The sequence below is a fragment of the Phascolarctos cinereus genome, unplaced genomic scaffold (genome assembly GCF_003287225.1).
Source record: "Phascolarctos cinereus isolate Bilbo 61053 unplaced genomic scaffold, phaCin_HiC Scaffold_4;HRSCAF=312, whole genome shotgun sequence".
NCBI classification, from domain to species: Eukaryota; Metazoa; Chordata; class Mammalia; order Diprotodontia; family Phascolarctidae; genus Phascolarctos; species Phascolarctos cinereus.
In genome coordinates this window covers 685,612,122-685,633,398 of record NW_027555847.1, presented here as the reverse complement: position 1 = coordinate 685,633,398, position 21,277 = coordinate 685,612,122, and the positions used below count along the sequence as shown (strand labels likewise).

Sequence of the window (21,277 nt, the reverse complement as noted above, 5' to 3'; positions counted from 1 at the left end):
GAAAGAGGAAACAAAACTCAACAGAAGAAAAAAAATAGTAAATAGTATGCTTCAATCTGCATTCAAACTCCATAGTTCTTTCTTTGGATGTGGATAGCATTTTCCATCACGAGGCCTTTGGAGATATCTTAGATCCTTGTATTGCTGGGAAGGATTAAGTTTATCAATATTAATCATCACGCAACATGTTTGTTATTGTGTACAGTGTTCTCCTGGTTCTGCTCACTTCACTTAGCATCAGACATACAAGTCTTTCCAGGTTTTTCTGAAGTCGCCTGTTCATCATTTCTTATAGCACAATAGTATTCCATTACATTCATATACCACAACTTGCTCAGCCATTCCCCAATTGATGGGCATCCTCTCAATTTCCAATTCTTTGCCACCACAAAAAGAGCTGCTAAAATATTTTTGTACCTGTGGGTCCTTTTCCCATTTGCATGCTCTCTTGGGAAATAGCCCTAGAAGTGCTATTGCTGGGTCAAAGGGTATGCACATTTTCATAGCCCTTTGGGCATAGCTCCAAATTGTTCTCCAAAATGGTTGGATCATTTCACAAATCCACCAACAATGTATTAGTGTTCCAATTTCCCCACATCTTCCCCAACATTTATCATTTTCTTTTTTTGTCATCTTGGTCAATCTGATAGGTGATGTGGTACCTCAGAGTTGTTTTGATTTGCATTTCTCTAAACAATAGTGATTTAGAGCATTTCTTCATATGACTATAGATGGCTTTAATTTCTTCATCTGAGAACTGCCTGTTCATATCCTTTGACCATTTATAAGTTGGGGAATGGAAATTCCTTCTACCAATACAAGTCAGCACCTTCTCTGTAACTTAGAGAGCTGCCAGATGCATTGAGAGATGAAGTCACGAAGCCAGTCAGAGATGGGACTGGAACACAGGTTTTCCATAGGAGCTTTTATTATTATTCCCTTCCTATGGCTTAGGTATCTACTGGCTCAGTTCTCTCATGCCCAGGATCATGAATTTAGCAGTCTTCCAGTCTAACTTCCCTCTTTTATGGGTGAGGAAACAGATGGACCTGCTCCGGGTTTTTGTTGTTGCTCTGTCATGGAGGGATGTTTTAATTTGGAAAGTCACAGGGATGATGAGTAGATCAACAGAGGAACAGATTGACAAATTGTTTCTAGCAGCAATGTCAACACTGATTTAATTATGGTTCCAGGACTGGAAAGGTAGGGGGGTAGCGGTTGAAAGCAAATTTGGGGGCAAATCTAGAAGGCTTAATGTCTGGCCTGAGGATGCTGCAGCAGAGCTGTGCTGGAGCCAGCCTAGACATACTGGGTCCTGGGAGGTCCTCGCCAATCAGACAATGGTGGCCTCAGGGCAGGAGCCTTGGAGCTGAAACGGTTAAAGATTTGGAGGCTTGTTCTCTAGTTGGTTGGTGTGAAGATGATTAGGGAGAAGAAATCTACTTAAGGCACAGCTGAGTAAAGACCATATAACCCAAAGCTCCCTGAGGGAAGACAGTGTTGTTATTCATGGGATTACTAGAAAATCGTTCTTCCTCAGTAAAGGTGTAGTACACACACATATATAACAAATATGTGTCTATATAACATATGTATGCTATATATATATATATATATATATATATTATTACATATATACATATATAGATATAGATCTTGCTATACCTCTATTATGTCTATATCTATTGAGCCTGGAGTCAGGAAGATCTGAGTTCAAATCTAACTTCAGACACTAGCTGTGTGACCTTAAGCAAGTCACGTGACCCTGTTTGCCTCAGTTTCCTTATCTGTAAAATGAGCTGGAGAAATGGCAAACTATTCCAGTATCTTTGCCAAGAAAATTCCAAAATAGGGTCACGAGGAGTCAGACATGACTGAAAAATGACTAAACAACAAAAATGGATGATGACATGTAAGATGAGGAATCTGGTAGAATTACTGACAATCCTTGCTCCTTGAAGAAAGAAGTGTCTAATTTTTTTTTTTTGTCTTTGAGTCTCTAGGGTGCTTAGCACAGTGCCTGGTGCAGGGTAAGGGCTTCCTAAACACTTGCAGATTGATTAGATGATTGATTCAAGGGTTTTCACAGGGAAAAGAGATTAGATATTCTGCTTGACTCCAATGGGAAGAATGAGGAGAAAAGGATGGAAGTTTCAGACTGGAAGATTTAGATTTGATGTCAGGAGAAACTTCCTCAAAGTGAAAGCTGTCCCGTAGAGGAGTGGGATAATGGAGAAAGTGAGAAAGCAAAGGCTGGGGTCTGCTGGAGAAGGAACTCTCGTTCAGGTATGGGTTGGACCAGATGGCCCCCAAAACCCTGTCCAGCTCTGAAACTCTGCCTTTCTCTGAAAGCATTAATTTTGTTGTTGTTGCTGTTGTTTCAATTGTTTCTGATTGTTGGTAATCCCATTTGGGGTTTGCTTGGCAAACATACTGGAAAGGTTTGCCATTTCCTTCTCCAGCTCATTTTATAGATGAGGAAACTGAGGCAAGCAGAATTAAGTGACTTGCCCAGGATCACACAGCTAGTAAGTGCCTGAGGCTGGATTTGAACTCAGGTCTTCCTGACTCCAGGCCCAGTGTTCTATCCATTGTACCACCTAGCTGCCTTGAAGGCATTAATAGCTAACATTAATAATGATACAAATACTTTAAGTTTCATAAAGTGCTTTACAAATATTTTCTCATTTGATCCTCACAACAACTCTGGGAGGGAGGGTGCTCTTACTTTCTCCATTTCACAGATGATAAAATTGAGACGGAAAGTGACTTGCCCCACAGGGTATGCCACGTGTTTTTGTATTGACCCAGGGCAGGGGTTGGGAATCTGAGGCCACATGTGGGCTTCTAGGGCCTTGGGTGGGGCCTTTTGACCAAGTCCAAGTTTTACAGAACAAAATCTTCTGTTAAGGGAATTTGCTCTGTGCAGTTTGGATTCAGTCAAAGGGCTGCACTTGAGGACCTAGAGGGCCACATGTGACCTTGAGGCCCCAGGTTTCCCACCCCGACCCAGGGGATGCACTTGAAGATGTGCACTTTCTTTCTTTATCATCACATCAGCCCTGGAGAGTGAAGAAATTAACAGATCTCCCCAAAGACGGCCGAAAGAATTTTACTAAAAGGAGAGGGAAATGGAAATGTTTTCCTTTAACTATAATAGTTCTTGAAAGGTCTCTGCCTCCTACTTTATCTAAAGCTCCCATTTAGATAGTACAGCCTTTTCTGGCATGAAAGTCTCACACAATTCTGCAGTGCTCCGGGGAAGGATTACACAAACTCTTTAAAGTGGATGAGTAAATACACACTTGTCAATACAAGCCTGCATAACACAACTGGCCCTGGGCAACTCCAGCTTTCCCTCAACAGAGAATACTTCACCATCTCCATTTATGGTTATAGTCCAAATCTTGGCGGCGCTGCTGTCTTCCCCTCTGTAACATAGTCCCTCCTCCCCAACCCACCAATAAGCAAGTTCTATATCAGATTCCTAACTAGCATTGTTTTTTCCACACCTGGGGCAAGTTTCAGAACACTGTCTTGGGAAAGCAGCTCGAAAGTTGTTCTCAACTCAGCCTAGAGTCAGGACAACCTGAATTCAAATCTGATGTGACTCTGAGCAAATCACTTAACCTCTGTTTGCCTCAGTTTCCTCATCTGTAAAGTTGTTGTGAGGATCATATAAGATAATATTTGTAAAGCATTTAACACACTGCCCGGCACATAGTAAGCACTATATAATACTATTATTATTATTATTATTATTATTATTAGAGAAATTCAGCTGGGGTGGGAGAAGGGGGTAAGGAAAGAAATAAACATTTATTGAGTATCTACTTTGGGAGTTACTGCAGCCTTTTGGGTAGAGGAATGATCCCATCAGACCTGTGCTTTTTTGATACCAATCTGGCAGCTTTGTAAAAGATGCATTCTTGCTACCTGGGCAGTCAGCTCAGTTGTTTCTAGCTGCCAAAGGTATACATGCCGTCATCCCCCTCTAAATTGTGATGCCCTGGAACAAAGCCTCAGTTATTCCACCTTAGTTATTGTTCTGAGTGTGCCAATTCCCATGCTTTCGCGCACATGCACCCCCCCACCCCCACCCCCCCACCTCTCCTCCCCAAGTAGGGGAAGCTTTTCTTTCTGATCTGCCAACAGGAAACCCAAAGCAAAGGACTAACCCAATTACCACTTTCCTTTTAAGTCCTGACACAGGAAGCCAAGAATCACTCATCTATCTTTTGCACAGGAAAGCCAAGGCAAGGTTGGGGCTGAATTTGTTGCTCAGGCTCTAGGGTGGAGGAGAACGTTCCATTTATAAGTCTATAGATAATTTTTAGAAGACTATAATTTCTCCTGACTTCTGGGGAATTGGTTTGATCTCCTTCCAGTATTCTTGGTCTTCCACAAGATATTCAGAAGAAGCAGCCATATCTAATGGAAGGTGAAGCCTAACAGATGTGACTGATATTGTGGTCAAATGGCCTTTCTCCTTGGCATCCCTGGGACTGTAGTTTTAGCTGAGGTTTCAGCTTCAAGCTAGCACCCTGATCAGTTCTGGGCATATAAGCAAGTGCGTGATAGAAAGCGTTACAATTTACAGGCTCCATGCAATGTTTACGCCAAATAGGCAGATGCTCTTCCTTGAATGATTTCCAAAGTTCCTTCTTTTGAGAGTGCCTTTAACATCACCCACAAGCTAAGCTTCCATCAGTGTGGCTATTTCATGCTAGAATACCATCGGATAACGTTTATTATACTGCTCTTTGATGAAGCGCTCCACTCTATTCAAGGTTACTGAGACTTCTAATAGCATCTCATCCTGTAGAATATACATCATCTTTACAGTGACACCCTTGGTTCCCTCCAACTCATAACACCAAGCGGGATTTACATTTAGAGTTCAAAATTGCAGTGCTGCCTTTCACAGAACATTCAGCTCACTTGCTTTGGGGTTGTTAGAAGAATATGAAAATGGCTCCAGAAAGAACATCTGCCCATTCATCGTGATAATGCATCAGTTCATAGCGATTTCTCTCGGTGTCTGATTATTCACCAATAAAACCCTGGTTGAGACAGAGCCTCAGACAGGGTTGAGTTCACCCATTCCACTCTTGGCTTTGGAAACTCATCTGTCACTGAGGCCTCTAGCTGTATCTTGTAATGTCTTTCATGGTCCCCTCCCAAGCTGGCAACAATGAATCTTCATGGCTTATGGAAACAACATGTACTAGGGGAACAACCCAGTGGCAACAAAACCAGGAGGGGACTGCTGGAACATCTTTGGGGTGAGGGTGATGCTTACAAATTGTTAAGAGCATGCCCACCCACATCGATTCACCATTAATCTCCCTCTCCCACCTACATACACACAGATACAAACTGAAAACAGCCTCTAGCACTACAGCCTGGTCTGAATTAGAAGGACAGGGTACAGTTTTATATCAGCATCTAGAAGATACTTTAGGTAAAAATTATATGCTTCTTAGTATAAGCCTAGAAATAGGAGAGAGCTCTGTCATCTTTAGCTTTCCCAGGCTAGAGAATATTGTACCACTAGTAGTTACCACTTATAGAAATAAATTCCACATCCTAGGCAGAATGTGTCCAGACTACCCTGATGACAGCTGTATTCTCTTTGGTATACAGGTGTACTGTACAAGATTGGACAAGAAGTATTCTAGTGTGTACTTGGCTTGGTTTCATAATCATTTTTAAGGAGGTGGAGAAATGTATGCTTGCATATTGATGTAATGGCAAAAAGAATATGTTGGTAATACAGATGTATTCACATCTGGACAAAATGGAATGTGTGCCCATATGGTAGTGAGGGAGGTTTGATTTTGATACAGATACATTTGTATTTGTATGTCTATATAGAGTAGGGGGGAATAACGATTATGACAGGTGTATTAACATCTGGATATCAATGCAGTGGATTGGGGTGGGATAAGGGTGTTCCCATGGCACAGATGTATTTATTCATATCCAAAGAACATGGCTCTGTGTGTGTGTGGGGGGGGGTGGAGGTATATGACGGTGACATGTTTCTATATGGATGTATATTTAAAAACTGAAGAAGGGAATCCCATGAGAATTTGTGGCCAAGAGGAAAACATGAGCGGCAGCTGGGTGGCATAATGGATAGGCCTGGAGTTGGGAAGACCTGAGTTCAAATCCATTCCCAAGCCCTTACTAGCTGTGTGATCCCAGGTAAGTCACTTAATTCTGCTTGCCTCAGTTTCCTCATCTGTAAAATGAGCTGGAGAAGGAAACACAAACCACTCTAGTATCTTTGCCAAGAAAACCCCAAATCGGGTCTCAGAGAGTTGGATATGACTGAAATGACTGAATGACAACAAGGAGAGCATGGAGCAAACCACAGGAGTAGGAAAGGCCATAGTTTACTCTTGCCAGTTTCTAATTGGTTGGACAGTTGCACAAGGAGGCTACTTGTAACTTGTTCTAATAAAGAGCTGTGTATAGGAGGTCTCGTGAGATAAAAGATCCAAACCTTATCCGTTCCCATGCCTTGAAACCAGGTGACTATGTTTAAATAGACATTTCCTTTCTCTTCTTATTCAAAAGGAAGGAGGGAACTGACATGAGAAGAGAGAAAGAGAGAGAGAGAATGAGAGAGACAGATAGAAAGACAGAGACAGAGGGAGACAGAGAGAAACACATAAAGACAGAGACAGAGAGGAAGGGAGGGAGAAAGAGGAGAGACAGAGATACCACTGACAACATTCTGAACTTGCAGGAGAGAGAACAATGATAAGAAAAAGGGAAGAGACAACAGCCCTGTCCTGTTTGCCCAGAACAACAAAATTGAAACTCAGACCTCTCTCTCTGTGTCTGTGTCTCTCTATCTCTCTGTGTCTCTGTCTCTCTCCCTCCCCCCTCTGTCTCTCTCTGTCTCTGTCTGTATCCCTCTGTCTCTGTCTCTCTCCCTCCCTCTCTCTCTCTCTCTTCTCTCTTCTCTCTCCTGTCTCCTCTCTCTGTCTCTTTGTCTCTCTCTCTCTCTCCTCTCTCTTCTCTCTCTCTGTCTCTCTCTCTGTCTCTCTGTCTCTGTGTCTGTGTCTCTGCGTCTGTCTGTCTGTCGCTCTGTCTCTCTCTCTCTGTCTCTCTCTCTCTCTCTCTCTCTCTCTCTCTCTCTCTCTCTCTCTCTCTCTCTCTCCTCCTTAGCTGGCTCTCTCACTAGTTACCATCTTGTGCTCCCCCCAGGAATAAGGGGATTGCTCTAATAATAGTCACAGGACATGGACCAGTAGGGAAGGGAGATGCAAGGGGCAAGAGAAAACAAAATCAAAACCACCCAAACTTCTCCTTACCAACCCTGAATTCTGCTGCTTAAATCATTCTTTTCCCAAAGGAATCCCTGCTGATCAGGATTCACACAGAATATTTTTTTCTCCTTCTTGGGGGATTGTTTATCAGTAAAATCCCTTTGGTTATTCTGAAGCCCCCATTTGGAGAGATAATTTACCCACTCTGCAGCATCTCCCTTTGATGCTTCTTTTTAATCCTCTCAAAATCCGCCCCTTCCCAACACTGAAAGATACTTAGAGAAAAATGTTTGCTTGTTGAGAACAATGCAGAAAGAAAATAACTTTTTACTAAAAAAAAGAATGGGAAGTAGGCACTATACCAGGTGCTGAGGATATAAAAAGGAGAATGAAATAATTCCTACCCTCAAGGAACTTATATTCTACTAGAGAGATACGACAGGTATACAGATAAATATAATACCAAGGAGGGAGGGAAGAGAGGCAAAGAACAAATATGAGAAAATACTCTAGGAATATTTGAGGATATGTGCATATACATATTTAGGAATATTGATATGGCTAAGTGTTAATTATGGTAAGTTAAAATTTTCAAGATTTCATATTTTTTCCACAAAATTTTCACAATTTTCCACAAAATCTAGTTTAGTCTGGAGAATTCACTAAAATGTAAAACTTGCCTTCCCCTGTGAGTGGCCACCATGTGTGCATTTTACTGCCCACAACAGAAAGCTTTTCTAGAACATCGTAGACTTATTAAAAAGTTCTCCATCCCCTCTCTCATCAGAGAGATGGGAAGTGCAGGTTATCGAAAGGACACTTTGGCTTTCTAAGGTCCTGGGTCAGTAAGTCAGATCTTTTCAGGGTTGATACTCCATTTATGGAGACTTGGATGACGAACTGCATTAGAGAGGTGCTCAGTCAGTCAACCAATTAATTAACAAGCATTTATTAGGTACTTAATAAGTGTCAGGTACTATGCTAAACTGAGTGTACAAAGAAAAAAAAAGGTAAGTTCCTGCTTTCAGGGAGCTTACACTCATCATAAGCATTTATGCTCCAGGCACCATTATTAAGCACTAGAGACACAAAGACAGAATTGAAGTTGTCTCTGAGTTGACACTCCGAAAGGGATGACAATACATACATACATATTATCTTAGAAGATGCGCACAGAGTAGACAGACAGTAACCTTAGAGGGGGTGATGCTCAAGGCTTGCTGCAGAGAGAAGGTGTCATTGAACTGAGTCTTGCAGGGAACCAGGGATTTTAGGAAGCAGAGATGAAGAGGGATGTGTTCCAGGAATCAAAAAAGCAGCCATGTGACAAATCCCTACCCTGGATAGGGCCTCAGGGATGAGGCAGGACAGGGCAGGACAGTTGTCCAGCTTGGATGCTTTTTTTGGTGATGCCCTTCCAGGAGTTTGTGGGGGCTGGATTTCTATAACACCTACTAGCTCAAGGTGAGAGGCAGTGTAAATTAGTGGCTAGAGAGCTCCCCTCAGAGCCAGGAAGATGTGGATTTAAGCCTTGCCTCTGCTATACACTGGATGTGGGATCCTAAGATTATAAGTTGCAGATTTGAATTGGTAGGGGGAATTTCTCACAGGGGGCTTTCTCTATTGAAGTAATCACAAACAGAAAAAATATATGCGGACAGAAAATTTAAAAAAGGTCAGAGATTTGAGCTGAATCTTGAAGGAAGCCAGGAATTCTAAGAGAGGCGAGGAGAAAGAGTATAAAAGGTATGGGGGACAGACTGTACAAAGACATGAATGTGAAAGATGGAAGGTCATGTATGAATAGTAAGGAGTCCAGACTTGGAATTAGGAAAGATGTAGGCTCAACGCTCACTTTCAAAACGTACTAGACTATTGCTGATTCATTGTATCTGAGTCTTAGTTTCAGAATCTGTAAAATGGGGATAATAAGGCCTACATCCCCTACTAAAGGGCCATTGAAATGAGAATTGCCATGATTGTGATTCATTTCTGGTGTTAGCTTGGTCTTTTCCAATGTGTATTAACTCTTCCACCATCATTGAGAATAGCTGTCATTCTGCCCAAGGTGGGGACTGGTGAGGAATGTATAACATGTTTCATACTTCTGGCATGCTGGGAAGTAAATAAACTATAATCCATTAGAAAGAACTATTGATTTTTGTTTCCTGAATCATTTAAGCTTAATAGGTTCATAATTTGGACCCATTACCAGAATGAATTCAGAGACTGTTCTGGCGCCACTTTGCTGTGTTTATGAGCTCAGGATGCTCCCTATTAAGTGCATCCACTTAATGTCTCTATGGAGACATTCCCATCGCTAAATGAGTCCCATACTGTTTTCTGTGTCAGTGGCAGCTGTAAGCATGAGCCATCCCAAGATCCAAGATCAAAATATGGGGGTGAGTGGAAGCTGGTTCACTGGCCTCACTTCACCAGATAGCCTGAAGAAGGAGGAGAAGGAGTGACATCTTCAAGTCAGAGCTGAACCAAACCCATCAGCTTCTGCCAGAAGTCAGTCAATAAACATTTATTAAGCACCTACTATGTACCAGGAGCTGTACTAAGTGCTGGGGATACAAAGAAATGTAAAAGATAGTCCCCGTTTTCAACAGGGGAGACAATATGCAAACCGCTATGTACAAAGAAGCTCTAGACAGGCTGCATTGGGGCTAATGAACCAAAAGGAACTACGGTGCAGCAGGATGCTGCTTCTGCTTCATCCCCAAACCCTGCCTCACAGGGCGAGCAGGCAAAAGCGACTAAGACCCTGCACCCCTGATTCTTGTCCAGCAATAACACCACTTGGAACTTTATTTTTAATCGACCACCTACTATTATCCCTATGGCTAATAATTTCCCACTATCCATTTCTCTCCCTATGTTTGTATTAATCAATCACCGGCTACACAGGAGAAAACTATCCCCAACCCCCATCTCCTCTTCTCTCATCTCTACCTGACCAGTGCTCCACCCCAACATTGGCCGCCTTCTCCTGTGCTTTCTGGAATTCTAGTTCTAATATAAACATATAGCCTTTCTTCTGCACTTTTCATCTACCAGCCTTTATTGAGACCTGGCTTCCCTTAATAACACTACATCCTTGGCCCTACTCTCCACCAGTACCACTTCACTCATGCTGTCCAACACACTAGTCCTGGACAGAAAGTCTGGACACTCCTTGCTCCCCACTGCCATTTCCAGATTCTCCCTTTATGACATCAATGAGCACCCTGTCTTCTTTTGAAGTTGACAATATCCTAAAATTTCTACCCAATCTAGATTACAGTGGCCATTGTATACCAGACCCCAGGTTATTCTCTTTCCTTTCTCAAGGGCTCATCAATTGGCTTACAGTCCTTTACTACTCTCCAGCTTTTGCCCTAATACCCAGGTACTTCATTATCCATGTTGATGCTCCCCTCAGCTTTCTAAAACTACCAATTCTACAATCTTCTTAAATCATGGGATTTAAGATCCTATTCCATTATATTCCTGTCCATCTCAGCCACACATACATATTCAATGGACTGGACCTTACTATTACCCACAAGAGTTCTACTTTCTTAATTAAAACCTCTGAAATCCCTGTATCTGACAATAACCTCCTATCATTTCATCTTACACTATGCCTTTTCCTTCCTAAACTCATTTTTTGCCTTTATTGAGACTCTGTCCCTCCAACCCAGTCCCTCCATTCTTTAGGACTTTCATTCAACATTATTTATGCTCTGACTACTTCATTTTTTCTCCAATTCTGACCCTATATCCCTCCACAGCATTTGCTCTCTTTTTTCCCCCCCAGTGGTGAGTTTCTTCTGGGCTTTACGTTTTGCAAAGGCTCTCAGGTTAGCCTGCCTTCATTCCCCTCATAGTCTTGTTCTTGACTTTCTGAACTTCAAAATCATGTCCTGTACCATGTATCTTCTTTTCCTCTCCCTCAACCTCCTCTCCCATAGCTTTTCAGCTTCCTTTTGAGTGTTATATTCGTCTATTAGAATGTAAGCTCCCTGAGGTCAAGGAATATCTTTTTCTTTTCTTTCTTTCTTTCTCTTGTATTTGTATCACTGGCACTTAGCATAGTTCCTGGAACATAGCATTTGAAAATGTTTTACTAGTATCTTTCTTTCATCCTTCCCTCCCTCCTTTCTTCCCTTTCTCCCTCTCTCCTTCCCTTCTTTCTTTCCTTCCTTCCTTCCTTCCTTCCTTCCTTCCTTCCTTCCTTCCCTTTTTCTCTCCTTCCATTAATTCAATTCTATGCTGTCCTTTACTCCTGAATCCCAATCCACCTTGTTATATTAACTCTTATCCCTTACCAAACCTCAACCCTGGATTACTCCAGTTATCAATTGCTCCACTCCTACTTCTTTGCTGCTAAATGGAGCTAGAGGAAGTCACACAACTGTGCTAATGGGATGAATTATGAATACATGTTTTCCAATTTCAACTGGGCTTTTACTGCTGTAAGGCAATCCTTTTGCTCTTCCTAATTGATTCTCTTTATCAGTCCCCACGAAAGCTTTCCCATACTACTTAAGTTTCCCACTTCTCCCCTTCTTCCCCCTTCTTTCTCTATCATTTTTGTGTATTGCTTTCCTGAAAAGTTGAGTATTTGACAAAAGCTCTCTCTTCTTTCATTTTCTTCATCTTAAATCCCCTTGACATCATTCTAATTCTCTCCTCCTTTTCCAAATATGACAGTTAGGTGGCTCTTTTTAAAAAAATTTTATTAATTTTTTTTGATTTATCAACAATCACTTCCATATGCTTTTGAGTTGAAAGTTTTTCTCCCCCTTCCTCCCCCCACCCTCCCCAAGATGGCATACAATCTGATATAGGCTTTACATTTACATACCCATTAAACGTATTTTCACATTAGTGAAGTTGTAAGTAAAAATTAAAACCAGTAGGAGGAACCATCAGAAAGATGAAACAAAACTCAACAGAAGGTAAAAATAAGTGAGAGCGATTCGACTTCCATAGTTCTTTCTTTGGATGTGGACAGGATTTTCCATCCTGAGACCTCTGGAGATGTCTTAGATCCTCATAATGCTGAGAAGGGTTCAGTTTAACAGTATTAGTCATTGCATAACGTGTCTGTTATTGTGTACAAAGTCCTCTTGGTTCTGTTCACTTCACTCAGCATTAGACCAGGTTTTTCTGAAGTCAGCCTGTTCATCGTTTCTTATAGCACAATAGTATTCCATTACATTCATATTAGGTGGCTCTTCTTGACAAAACCATCCCCTCTATATGTACCCTTGATCTGATCTCCTTCAATATTTTCCAGAAATGTCAATAATCTTCCACTTTAATCTTCAACCTTTCTTTAATGTCTGGTTCCTTCTCTATTACCCTTAAATATGCCCAAGTCTCTTCAATCCTTAAAAAAACCTTCACTAGACCCTAACATCCCCTTACACTGTCCTTCTAGATCTTCTTTCCCTTTCTCAACCAAAATGCTGGGGGGAAGGGGAAGCTTTCTACACTTTTTGCCTCCACCCCTTCTAGCTCTGTTCTGTGATGGGTGGGAAGGATGCCAAGACCAAGTACAGAAATACTTATGCCAAGGTAATTCATTCAAGCAAGGAAGCACAAAGTATACGGGGGTATATTCACAATGGGTGGTAGACCCATTGTTCTCCCTAGACTTCTGATACACCGGGGTCTGCAGCTTCCAAAGCATATTGTCACTGCCTCCGAGGGGTTCAGTGTTTACAATTAAAGGGTCACTTATCTGGGTTGCCACCTGTCCTAAATGAATCATGGTGTGAGTGATTAACCTCTGGCTGCAGGCAACTAATAATTGCTCCCACTTTGATTCAGGCTCTCACTATCTCCTTCCTAAAGTATTTCAACAGCTTTCCAATAGGTTTCCCTGCCTCAAATCTCTCCCCCACTTCAGCCCATCTTGCACAAAGCTGCCAAAGCAATTTTCTTTAAGCTCTGGTTGGACCATGTCACTCCTTTCCTCAATCAGATCTAATGGCTCCTATTGCCCATAGAATCCAGCATAATCTCCTTTGTTTCGTTTTTAAAGCCCTTTACAACTTTGCCCTAAATTCTCTTTCCAGCCTCATTTACATTAAGTTCTAGTCTCATGTAAATTACTTCTCTTTCCACAATCTATAATCCAACTGAACTAACTGCCTCATTGTACCTCCTATGTGAATTAGCTATCAGGAGGCAAGGCTGATCAAAACAAAACATGTCAGAGAACATACATTCAACCCCTCCCTCAGTTACCTTACCTGCGTGACCATAGGCAAGCCACTTAACCCTTCTGAGCCTCAGTTTCCACATCTATAAAATGAGGGTGATAAATACATTTTGTCTGTTGTTTTCTCCTAATTGAATGTAAGTTTCTGGAAGGCAGGGGCTATTTAGCTATTTGTTTGTGTGTTTCTTTTTGCCTTGTCTTTGCATTCCCATGGCTGACCACAGTGCCTGCCCCATAGTAGACACTTCATAAAGGGTTGTTGGTTAATTATTTGAACTTGGACTAAATCCATGAAATCCAAGTCAGATACCCCACTTAGTTGTTATATAAATTATAACCAGAATGTTGTTGTTATATAAATTATAAATTTTGAAAGAGAAAGAAATGAAGGAGTTATATTAGATGGCCTCTCCTAATCCTTCCAACTCTCTATGGTCCTACGAATTTCTCTGAGTTTCATTTTCCTTGTCTGGAAAACCTATGCTATGAGAACGCTGGAAATAATAATACTTGCAGTAGATGCAGGTAGTGAAGTGGATAGAGCATAGGAGTTGTAGTCAAGAAGACCTGAGTTCAAATCCTGCTTCAGACATTCACTAACTGAGACCTTGAGCAAGTCACTTTACCTGTGACTACCTCAGTTTCTTCATCTGTAAAAGGGGGATAATAATAGCATCTACCTCACCAGGGTGCTGCAAGTATCAGATGAGATAACCTATAACAGCACATCACAAACTTTAAAGTGCTGTATTAATTCTGTTTATCATCACCATCATCATAATCATCATTATGACTTACCTCACCATTTTATTTTGAGACTCACATCAGCTAATGGATACAAAATGTTCCATAAGCCTTAAAAAGCAACATTTGTCAGCTACTGTTATTATTAATGCCTGCTCTAAAGGGAGGGGTCTAGAAGAGGAGACTACTTCTCCCTAATAACAAGTAGAGCCCAATGACCCATCAAAAGAAATGCAGAACATGTTTATCACAGATAACAGAATCATAGATACAGAGCAGAGACCTTAGAAGGTCCTGTGGAGTAGTGAATAAAGCATAGCCTTTGAAAACCAAAAGTTGTTCAGTCATGTCTGATTCTCCTTGACCCCATGTGGGGTTTTCTTGGCAAAGATATGAGAGCAGTTTGCCATTTCCTTCTCCAGGTTATTTTATAGCTGGGGAACTGAGGCAAACAGAGTAAAGTGACTTACCCAGGGTCACACAGCTAGTAAGTGTCTAAGGGCAGACTCAAATTCAGGTCCCCCTGACTCCAGGGCTGGCACTCTATCTACTGCTTATTGAAAGCAAAAACAGCCAGGTTCAAAACCCACCACAGACACGTACTAGCCGTGTAACTGAGCAAGGCACTTCTGAGCATAATTTTCTTCATTTGTCAAATGAAGTGGTTGGCCTAGGTGACCTTGTGAGATCCCTTCTGGCTGTAATGATCTCTCATTTTGTGGATGAGGAAGCTGAGGCCAAGGAGTTTAATTACCTTGCCCAAAGTCACACCGGTAATAAGTTTCAACAGGGAAGATATGAACTCTTGCCCAATGACCCCTCCTTCCTACAGATAGCAACCCCATCTTTGCTTTCTAAGCCAGAGAAATAGTGTAAAGTGGGAATTTCAGGGAGGAGGGGTCACAGCAGGCCCAGGGTAGACAATAGTCTCTCAAGGTGAGACCATTGAAACAATAATAACTCATATTTATGAAGCACTTTAGGGTCCACAAAGCACTTTATTTATGTTTTCTGAGTTGATCTTCACAATAATCCTGAGAGATAGATGCTCTTATTATCAACATTTTACAGATGAGGAAACTGAGGCTGAGAAAGGGTAGATGACTCATCTAGAGTCACACAGCTAGTAACTGACTGAGTTAAGATTTGAACTCAGACCTTCCTGACTCCTAGTCCTGCTGTACTGTGCCACCTCACTGCCTCTTGCCATATAGCCAGAGTTGTCTTCTGGGCCAGGCCATGAGACCAGAGTCAGAAAGTGACTGTGAGATGTCTTTGTCCCTGCAGAGACAGAAGAGAGCCAATGCATTCCTGAGACTGGTCAGGTCCAGGTGTCTGCCTTCCTTAGGATGTTCAAAGCTGTCTGAAACCCTTTCCACATGGCTGCTTAGAGAATAGATCAGCAGCCCTGGAAATCTCCCAAGGCAGCTGAGAAGTAAGGGAAGCAAGGACCACTGAGCAATTTCTGTCACCGAATGAAGCAAATGGGAAGCCTGTGATCAGAGCCACTGCCTGCCTGGCAGTAGGCAGCAGGAAGAAGCCATCACTGCCACGTATAGCAGCTTTCCAAGAGACAGGCACTCTCTGATGAGCCTGGTCCTCTCCATAAATGTGTGTGTGTGTGTGTGTGTGTGTGTGTGTGTGTGTGTGTGTGTGTGTGTGTGTGTGTGTGTGTGTGTGTGTGTGGCTGTGCTCCGGTCCCCAGGGCTGGTGACACAGCTTATCTGCCAGGCTCCTTCCAGTTTCTCCTGGTCCAAATGAGTGTCAAACTCCCTCCAGAAATCAAGTACCATGTGTTAAGCCAAACCAGCTTCTATGTCTATTTCAGAGTCTCAATCAATCCCTTCCAGCCTGAAGGGCTGGAAGGTGGCTTGAGAGAGATCACCTAGTCTGACCTCATTTTGCAGTTGAGGAACCTAAGGGGTTCAGAGAGGGGCTTACTCAAAGTCACATGGCTAGCTGGTACATGTCAGATCTATGGATAAGGGAAGAGTTTATGACCAACCAAGAGATAGAGAGGATCACAGGAAGTAAAATGGATTGATTTTAATTATATGAAATTAAAAATTTTCTGCACAAACAAAACCAATAGAGCCAACATTAGAAAGAAAAATAGGAAACTGGGAAAATATTTTACAGCGAGTTTCTCTGATAGAGACCTCATTTCTCAGCTGTATAGGGAACTGAGTCAAATTTATTAAAAATATGAGCCATTCTCCAATTGACAAATGGTCAAAGGATATGAATAGACAGTTTTCAGAAGAAGAAATCAAAGCAATCAATAGTCACATTAAAAAATGCTCTAAACCACTACTGATTAAAGAAATGCAAATTGAAACAGTTATGAGATATTCCCTTACATTTATCAGTTTGGCTAACATGACAGAAAAAAAGACAAATGTTGGGGGGATGTGTAAAAATTAGACATTAATGTACTGCTGATGGAGTTATGAATTAGCCCAACCATTCTGGGAGACAGTTTGGAACTATGCTTAAAACTGTGCATTCCCTTTGACCCAGCAATATCACTACTAGGTTTGTATCTCAAAGAGGTCCAAGAAAAGGAAAAAGGACCTATTTGCACAAAAATATTTATAGTAGTTCTTTTTGTGGTGGCAAGGAATTGGAAATCGAGGGGTTGCACGTCAATTGGGAGATGGATGAACAGGTTGTGGTATATGATTTTGATGGTATACTAATGCAGTTTAAAAATTATGATGAAATGGAAAGTTATTGCTATATATTTTGAATCCTCTCCTATGTTCTGCTATGCACATGACATTTTTTCTTTTCTTATTTTATATTTATGTTTATAATGTCTCTTTCTCTTTTCTTAGTATGTATTTAAGTTTTAGCATTTGTCTAAAATTAAACATTTAAAAGAAAAAAATAATGAGGAGGATGGCTTCAGAAAAACTTGGGAAGTGTTATATGAACTGATGCAGTGAAGTGAGCAGATCCAGAAGAACATTGTAACAGCCACATTGTAAGGATGATCAACTGTGAAAGAATTAGTTAGCTACTCTGATCAATACCATGCTCCAAGACAATCCCAAAGGATCCACGATGAAAAATGCTATCCACCTCCAGAGAGAGAACTGAGGAACTCAATGCAAATTGAAGCATAGTTTTAAACTGTATTTTTCTTGTTTTATTTTATGTCTGTGTTTTCTTTTGCAACATAGCTAATATGAGAATATTTTTTGTATAACTTCACACATATAATTGATATGAAATTGCTTGCCTTCTCAAGGAGGGGGAGATGTGGGAAGGAGGGAGAGAATTTGGAGTTCAAAATTTTGAAAAATGAATGTTAATTTTTTTTATATGTAACTGGGAAATATTTAAAGAAATAAAAAAATCTTTAATAAAAGTGTCATAAGTGCTTATTTTTTCTTGGAGAGCTGATAGTTAAATATTTATCAGCATATCCCTGCACTTATTTAATGATGAAAAGCTAGTAAATGGTTAGACATAGAGAGTCTAACTTTGAGGATTCTGGGGGCAGATCCAAGGGGCCAAGTCCACGGTGAGAAATGCCCAGCTATATCAGGGAAGGGATTTTGTACTTCTTGCCTTCTCTCTCTACTAGTCTCTCCTTCCTCTCGCTTTCTCTTCATTCTTCACCTTGCTTCTCTGTCCCTCTTCTCAGACTGCTAATACGCAGACCTGAGCCTACAGTCACTCTAAAAGAACCTGGACTAAAAATCCTTAAACCAAAGACATTGCATGAAATAATGAAGAGTGAAATGAGCAGAACCAAGAGAATATCACATATAGCAACAGAAATTTTTTTAGGACAACTTTGAGTGACTAAATCATTTGGAATATTATAAATACTCAAATCAACTACAAAGGACCTATGAAGGAAGATGCTATCTGTTTCCAGAGAAAGAAGTGATAAATAGAAGTATATGTAGAATGGTTTTATACACACACACACACACACACACACACACACACACATAAACGTATACACACATTTGCGTCTAATGGTAGCAATCTCTAGGCACGATTGAGGAGGGAGGGAAAAATACAAAAAGTGTACAGTGGAGAATAAAAGAAAATTTAGAAAGAAGCATAGAAAGGAGAGTAGCTTTGAAAATGGTGTAGTGTTTATAGTTTTTTTTGAAGTAAATAGTATGAAATGTAAATTAATGGTTTTATAATGAATCCTGTTTTTATACTGTGCTGTGTACATGGAAATGGTTCTTTTTTTGTCTTTATGTATTTAAGTTCAAAATGAATAAAACAAACAAACAAACCAAAGTTATTGCTCCTAGAATGGGAGGCCTGGTCTTCACAGTCCTAAAAGCACTCATTCAAAGGAAATGCTTTTTGAAAAATCAGAGAAACACATCAGCACGTGTCCTATAGACTACACCAAGTAAACAGACATGGAGTCTGAGAATCATAGAGCCTTAGAACTTGAGTCACTGAGCTCATCTTCCCTCCCAAACAGAAGGATCCCCTCTGAAGCATTCATGATATTTAGCCATTCAACTTCTGCTTGGATCTGTCTTATGACAGGGAGCTCACTACCTTATAGAGTAGCCAATCCATTTCTTGACTGTTCTAATTGCTAGAAAACCCTTCCTCATAGTGATCCAAAATCTCCCTCTTTAGTACTCCCACCCATTGGGCCTCATTCAGTCTCCCCAACCCCTTGGACTCAGTATCTAGTCTGTTTTACATGTAATAGCCCTTTCAAAAGGGATGCACATTGCATGGTATTCTGGTTCCACCACACGTCCCATTGTTGCAAGAATGCATTTTTCTGGGAAGCCTGAATTTTGAACCCACTCTTCAAGGATGGGTCTGGCCAGCTCCTGTCACTTACCCTCATTCCTAACTCGATGTTTTCCCCACCGTACACCTCCATGCCCGGGTCAAGCAGACCGATGTCCCCGAAATACTCCCGGTCCACCACAAATGAGCAGCCAATCATGGCTGGTGTCCTAATGGGAAACAGAGGGAAACAATGGATGAAAACCCTGGGAAGTCACATTGCTAGCAAGTCTCTGAAGCAGGGTTTATGGTGGCAGTGCAGGGTTAGGACATTACTACAAGAAACTAGGGAAGCATTATCCTCAAGAAGCCCAGTCTTAATGACCAGTGTAGATTAAGCAAGGGATCAGTGGAGATGATGCAACACTTTTCTACAGGCTGTAAAAATTGAACACAAACAGAAAACCTAACAAAATATAACTTGGTGGTTAACGTCATGCCTCAGAAGTGCACTATTTTTTATGGAAAGGCAGATAACATCCCCCTATTAAAAATACACACCTCAAAATATCCAGGAGAACTCAACAAATAAATGGTACCAGGACTAGATCGTTTTCATGAACCAAACTGTTACCCACAATTACCCAACTATAATATTGATTCATAAAAGCAAAAATAATGTGTTTTAACAGGTGTTACTATTTCAAATACTCATAATCTCCAAGCTACATGGGATGAAAAGTTTTCAAAGCCTGAAGACCTGGCCAAAGAGATCAAAGGATAGGGTCATTGTAGTGGATAGAGTCTTGAACTTGGAATCAAGAAGATGCGTTCAAATCTTATCTCAGATGTTTACTAGCTGGGTGACTCTGGACAAATTACTTAACCTCTTTCTGCCTCAGTTTCCTCATTTGTAAAATGGGGATAATAACAGCACCTACTCTCCAGGGTTGTTGTGAAGATTAGAGGTGATACTTGTGAAGTGCTTTATAAACCTTAAAACACTATATAAAGGCTACCTGTAGTTATTGTCAACTTCTTCTACTACTTAATATTATCTCTTTTGTCTTGTTGGCTACTGGAGTTGTACCACAGATGCTTTTGGTGACACTACAAGTGATTAGTTTATCTCCTACTATTTTGGTGTCTAGGTGGTGCCATAGTGCACAGAGCACTGAGCCTGGAGTCAGGAATACTTCAGTTTGAATACTGCCTCAGACACTTATTAGTTGTATGATCTTGGGCGAGCCACTTAACCTCTGTCTGATTCGGTATCCTCATCAGCAAAATGGAGATAATAATAGCACCCACCCCCGAGGGTTGTTGTAAGGATAAAGCAAGATAATATTTGTAAAGCACTTTATAAACCTTAAAGTGCTATATAAATGCTAGTTGTTGTTGTTATTATTATTATTATTATTATTATTATTATTATTATTCTTGTTCTGTCTGCTACTGAAGTTGTTCCAAGGATGGTTTCAATGAGCCTATAGAAGATGAGTTTGCTTGGGAGCTAGGTGGTGGAGTGGGCCAGGAGTCAGGAAGACCTGAGTTCAAATCCAGCCTCAGATACTTCCTTATCTGTAAAACGAGAATAATAACATCTACCTCCCAGGATTGTTGTGAGGATCAAATGAAATAAATAGCTAGAAGATGCTTTACAAACCTTAAAGTGCCATAAAAAATGCTAACTACTATTACTCTTATTTAACAAAAAATATCTTATCCCCCTGTCCAAATGTTCCTTAGAATACTAAATATAAAGACAGTGACTTTCCCCTGAATCGTTTGATATGTAGACGAGGAAAAGAAAGATAATAAAAGGAAAATCAGAATTATACACCAGAAGCTCAGGATCCTTCATAAGTAATAGATAGATAACAAATCCCTGCACAATAAATACAAGCTTCAAAATGTCCCTGAGATTCAATAAGTAAATTGAACCAGAACCATATAATTGTCACTGAAAAAATTCAGTTGCTCACAACTGCTGGGACATAACGTCGATCTCTAACAATCTAGGAACAATGATTCTGATTGATGCCCTCATCCCCAATACTCATCATCTCCAAGCTATGTAAAATGGAGAACTTTCAAAATGCAGAGACAGAGTAGAAGAAATCAAATCCACATGGCTACAGGAATAGGTATGCATCGGTTTCCCCATCATCCTGTCTGCTACTGCAGATGTACCAAGGATGCTTTCAGGGAGCTTGCAGATGAGCTTACATCCCAATTCTTTTATCCGATCGCAAAGGGCAATTAATTTTGTTATCCACCTGTGCAGTAGTTCACAGAATAT

The 21,277-nt window shown here is 40.9% G+C and overlaps 1 protein-coding gene across 1 annotated transcript in view; it reads right to left on the bottom strand.

Annotated features, from left to right (window-relative positions):
• Window positions 1-21,277, bottom strand: part of GALNT9 (polypeptide N-acetylgalactosaminyltransferase 9) — a 285,945-nt gene that overhangs the window by 101,715 nt on the left and 162,953 nt on the right. The window contains exon 6 of the mRNA XM_021004317.2: window positions 19,088-19,205. Coding sequence (XP_020859976.1) covers window positions 19,088-19,205 — 118 coding nt within the window. The remainder of the gene's footprint in view (window positions 1-19,087; window positions 19,206-21,277) is intronic.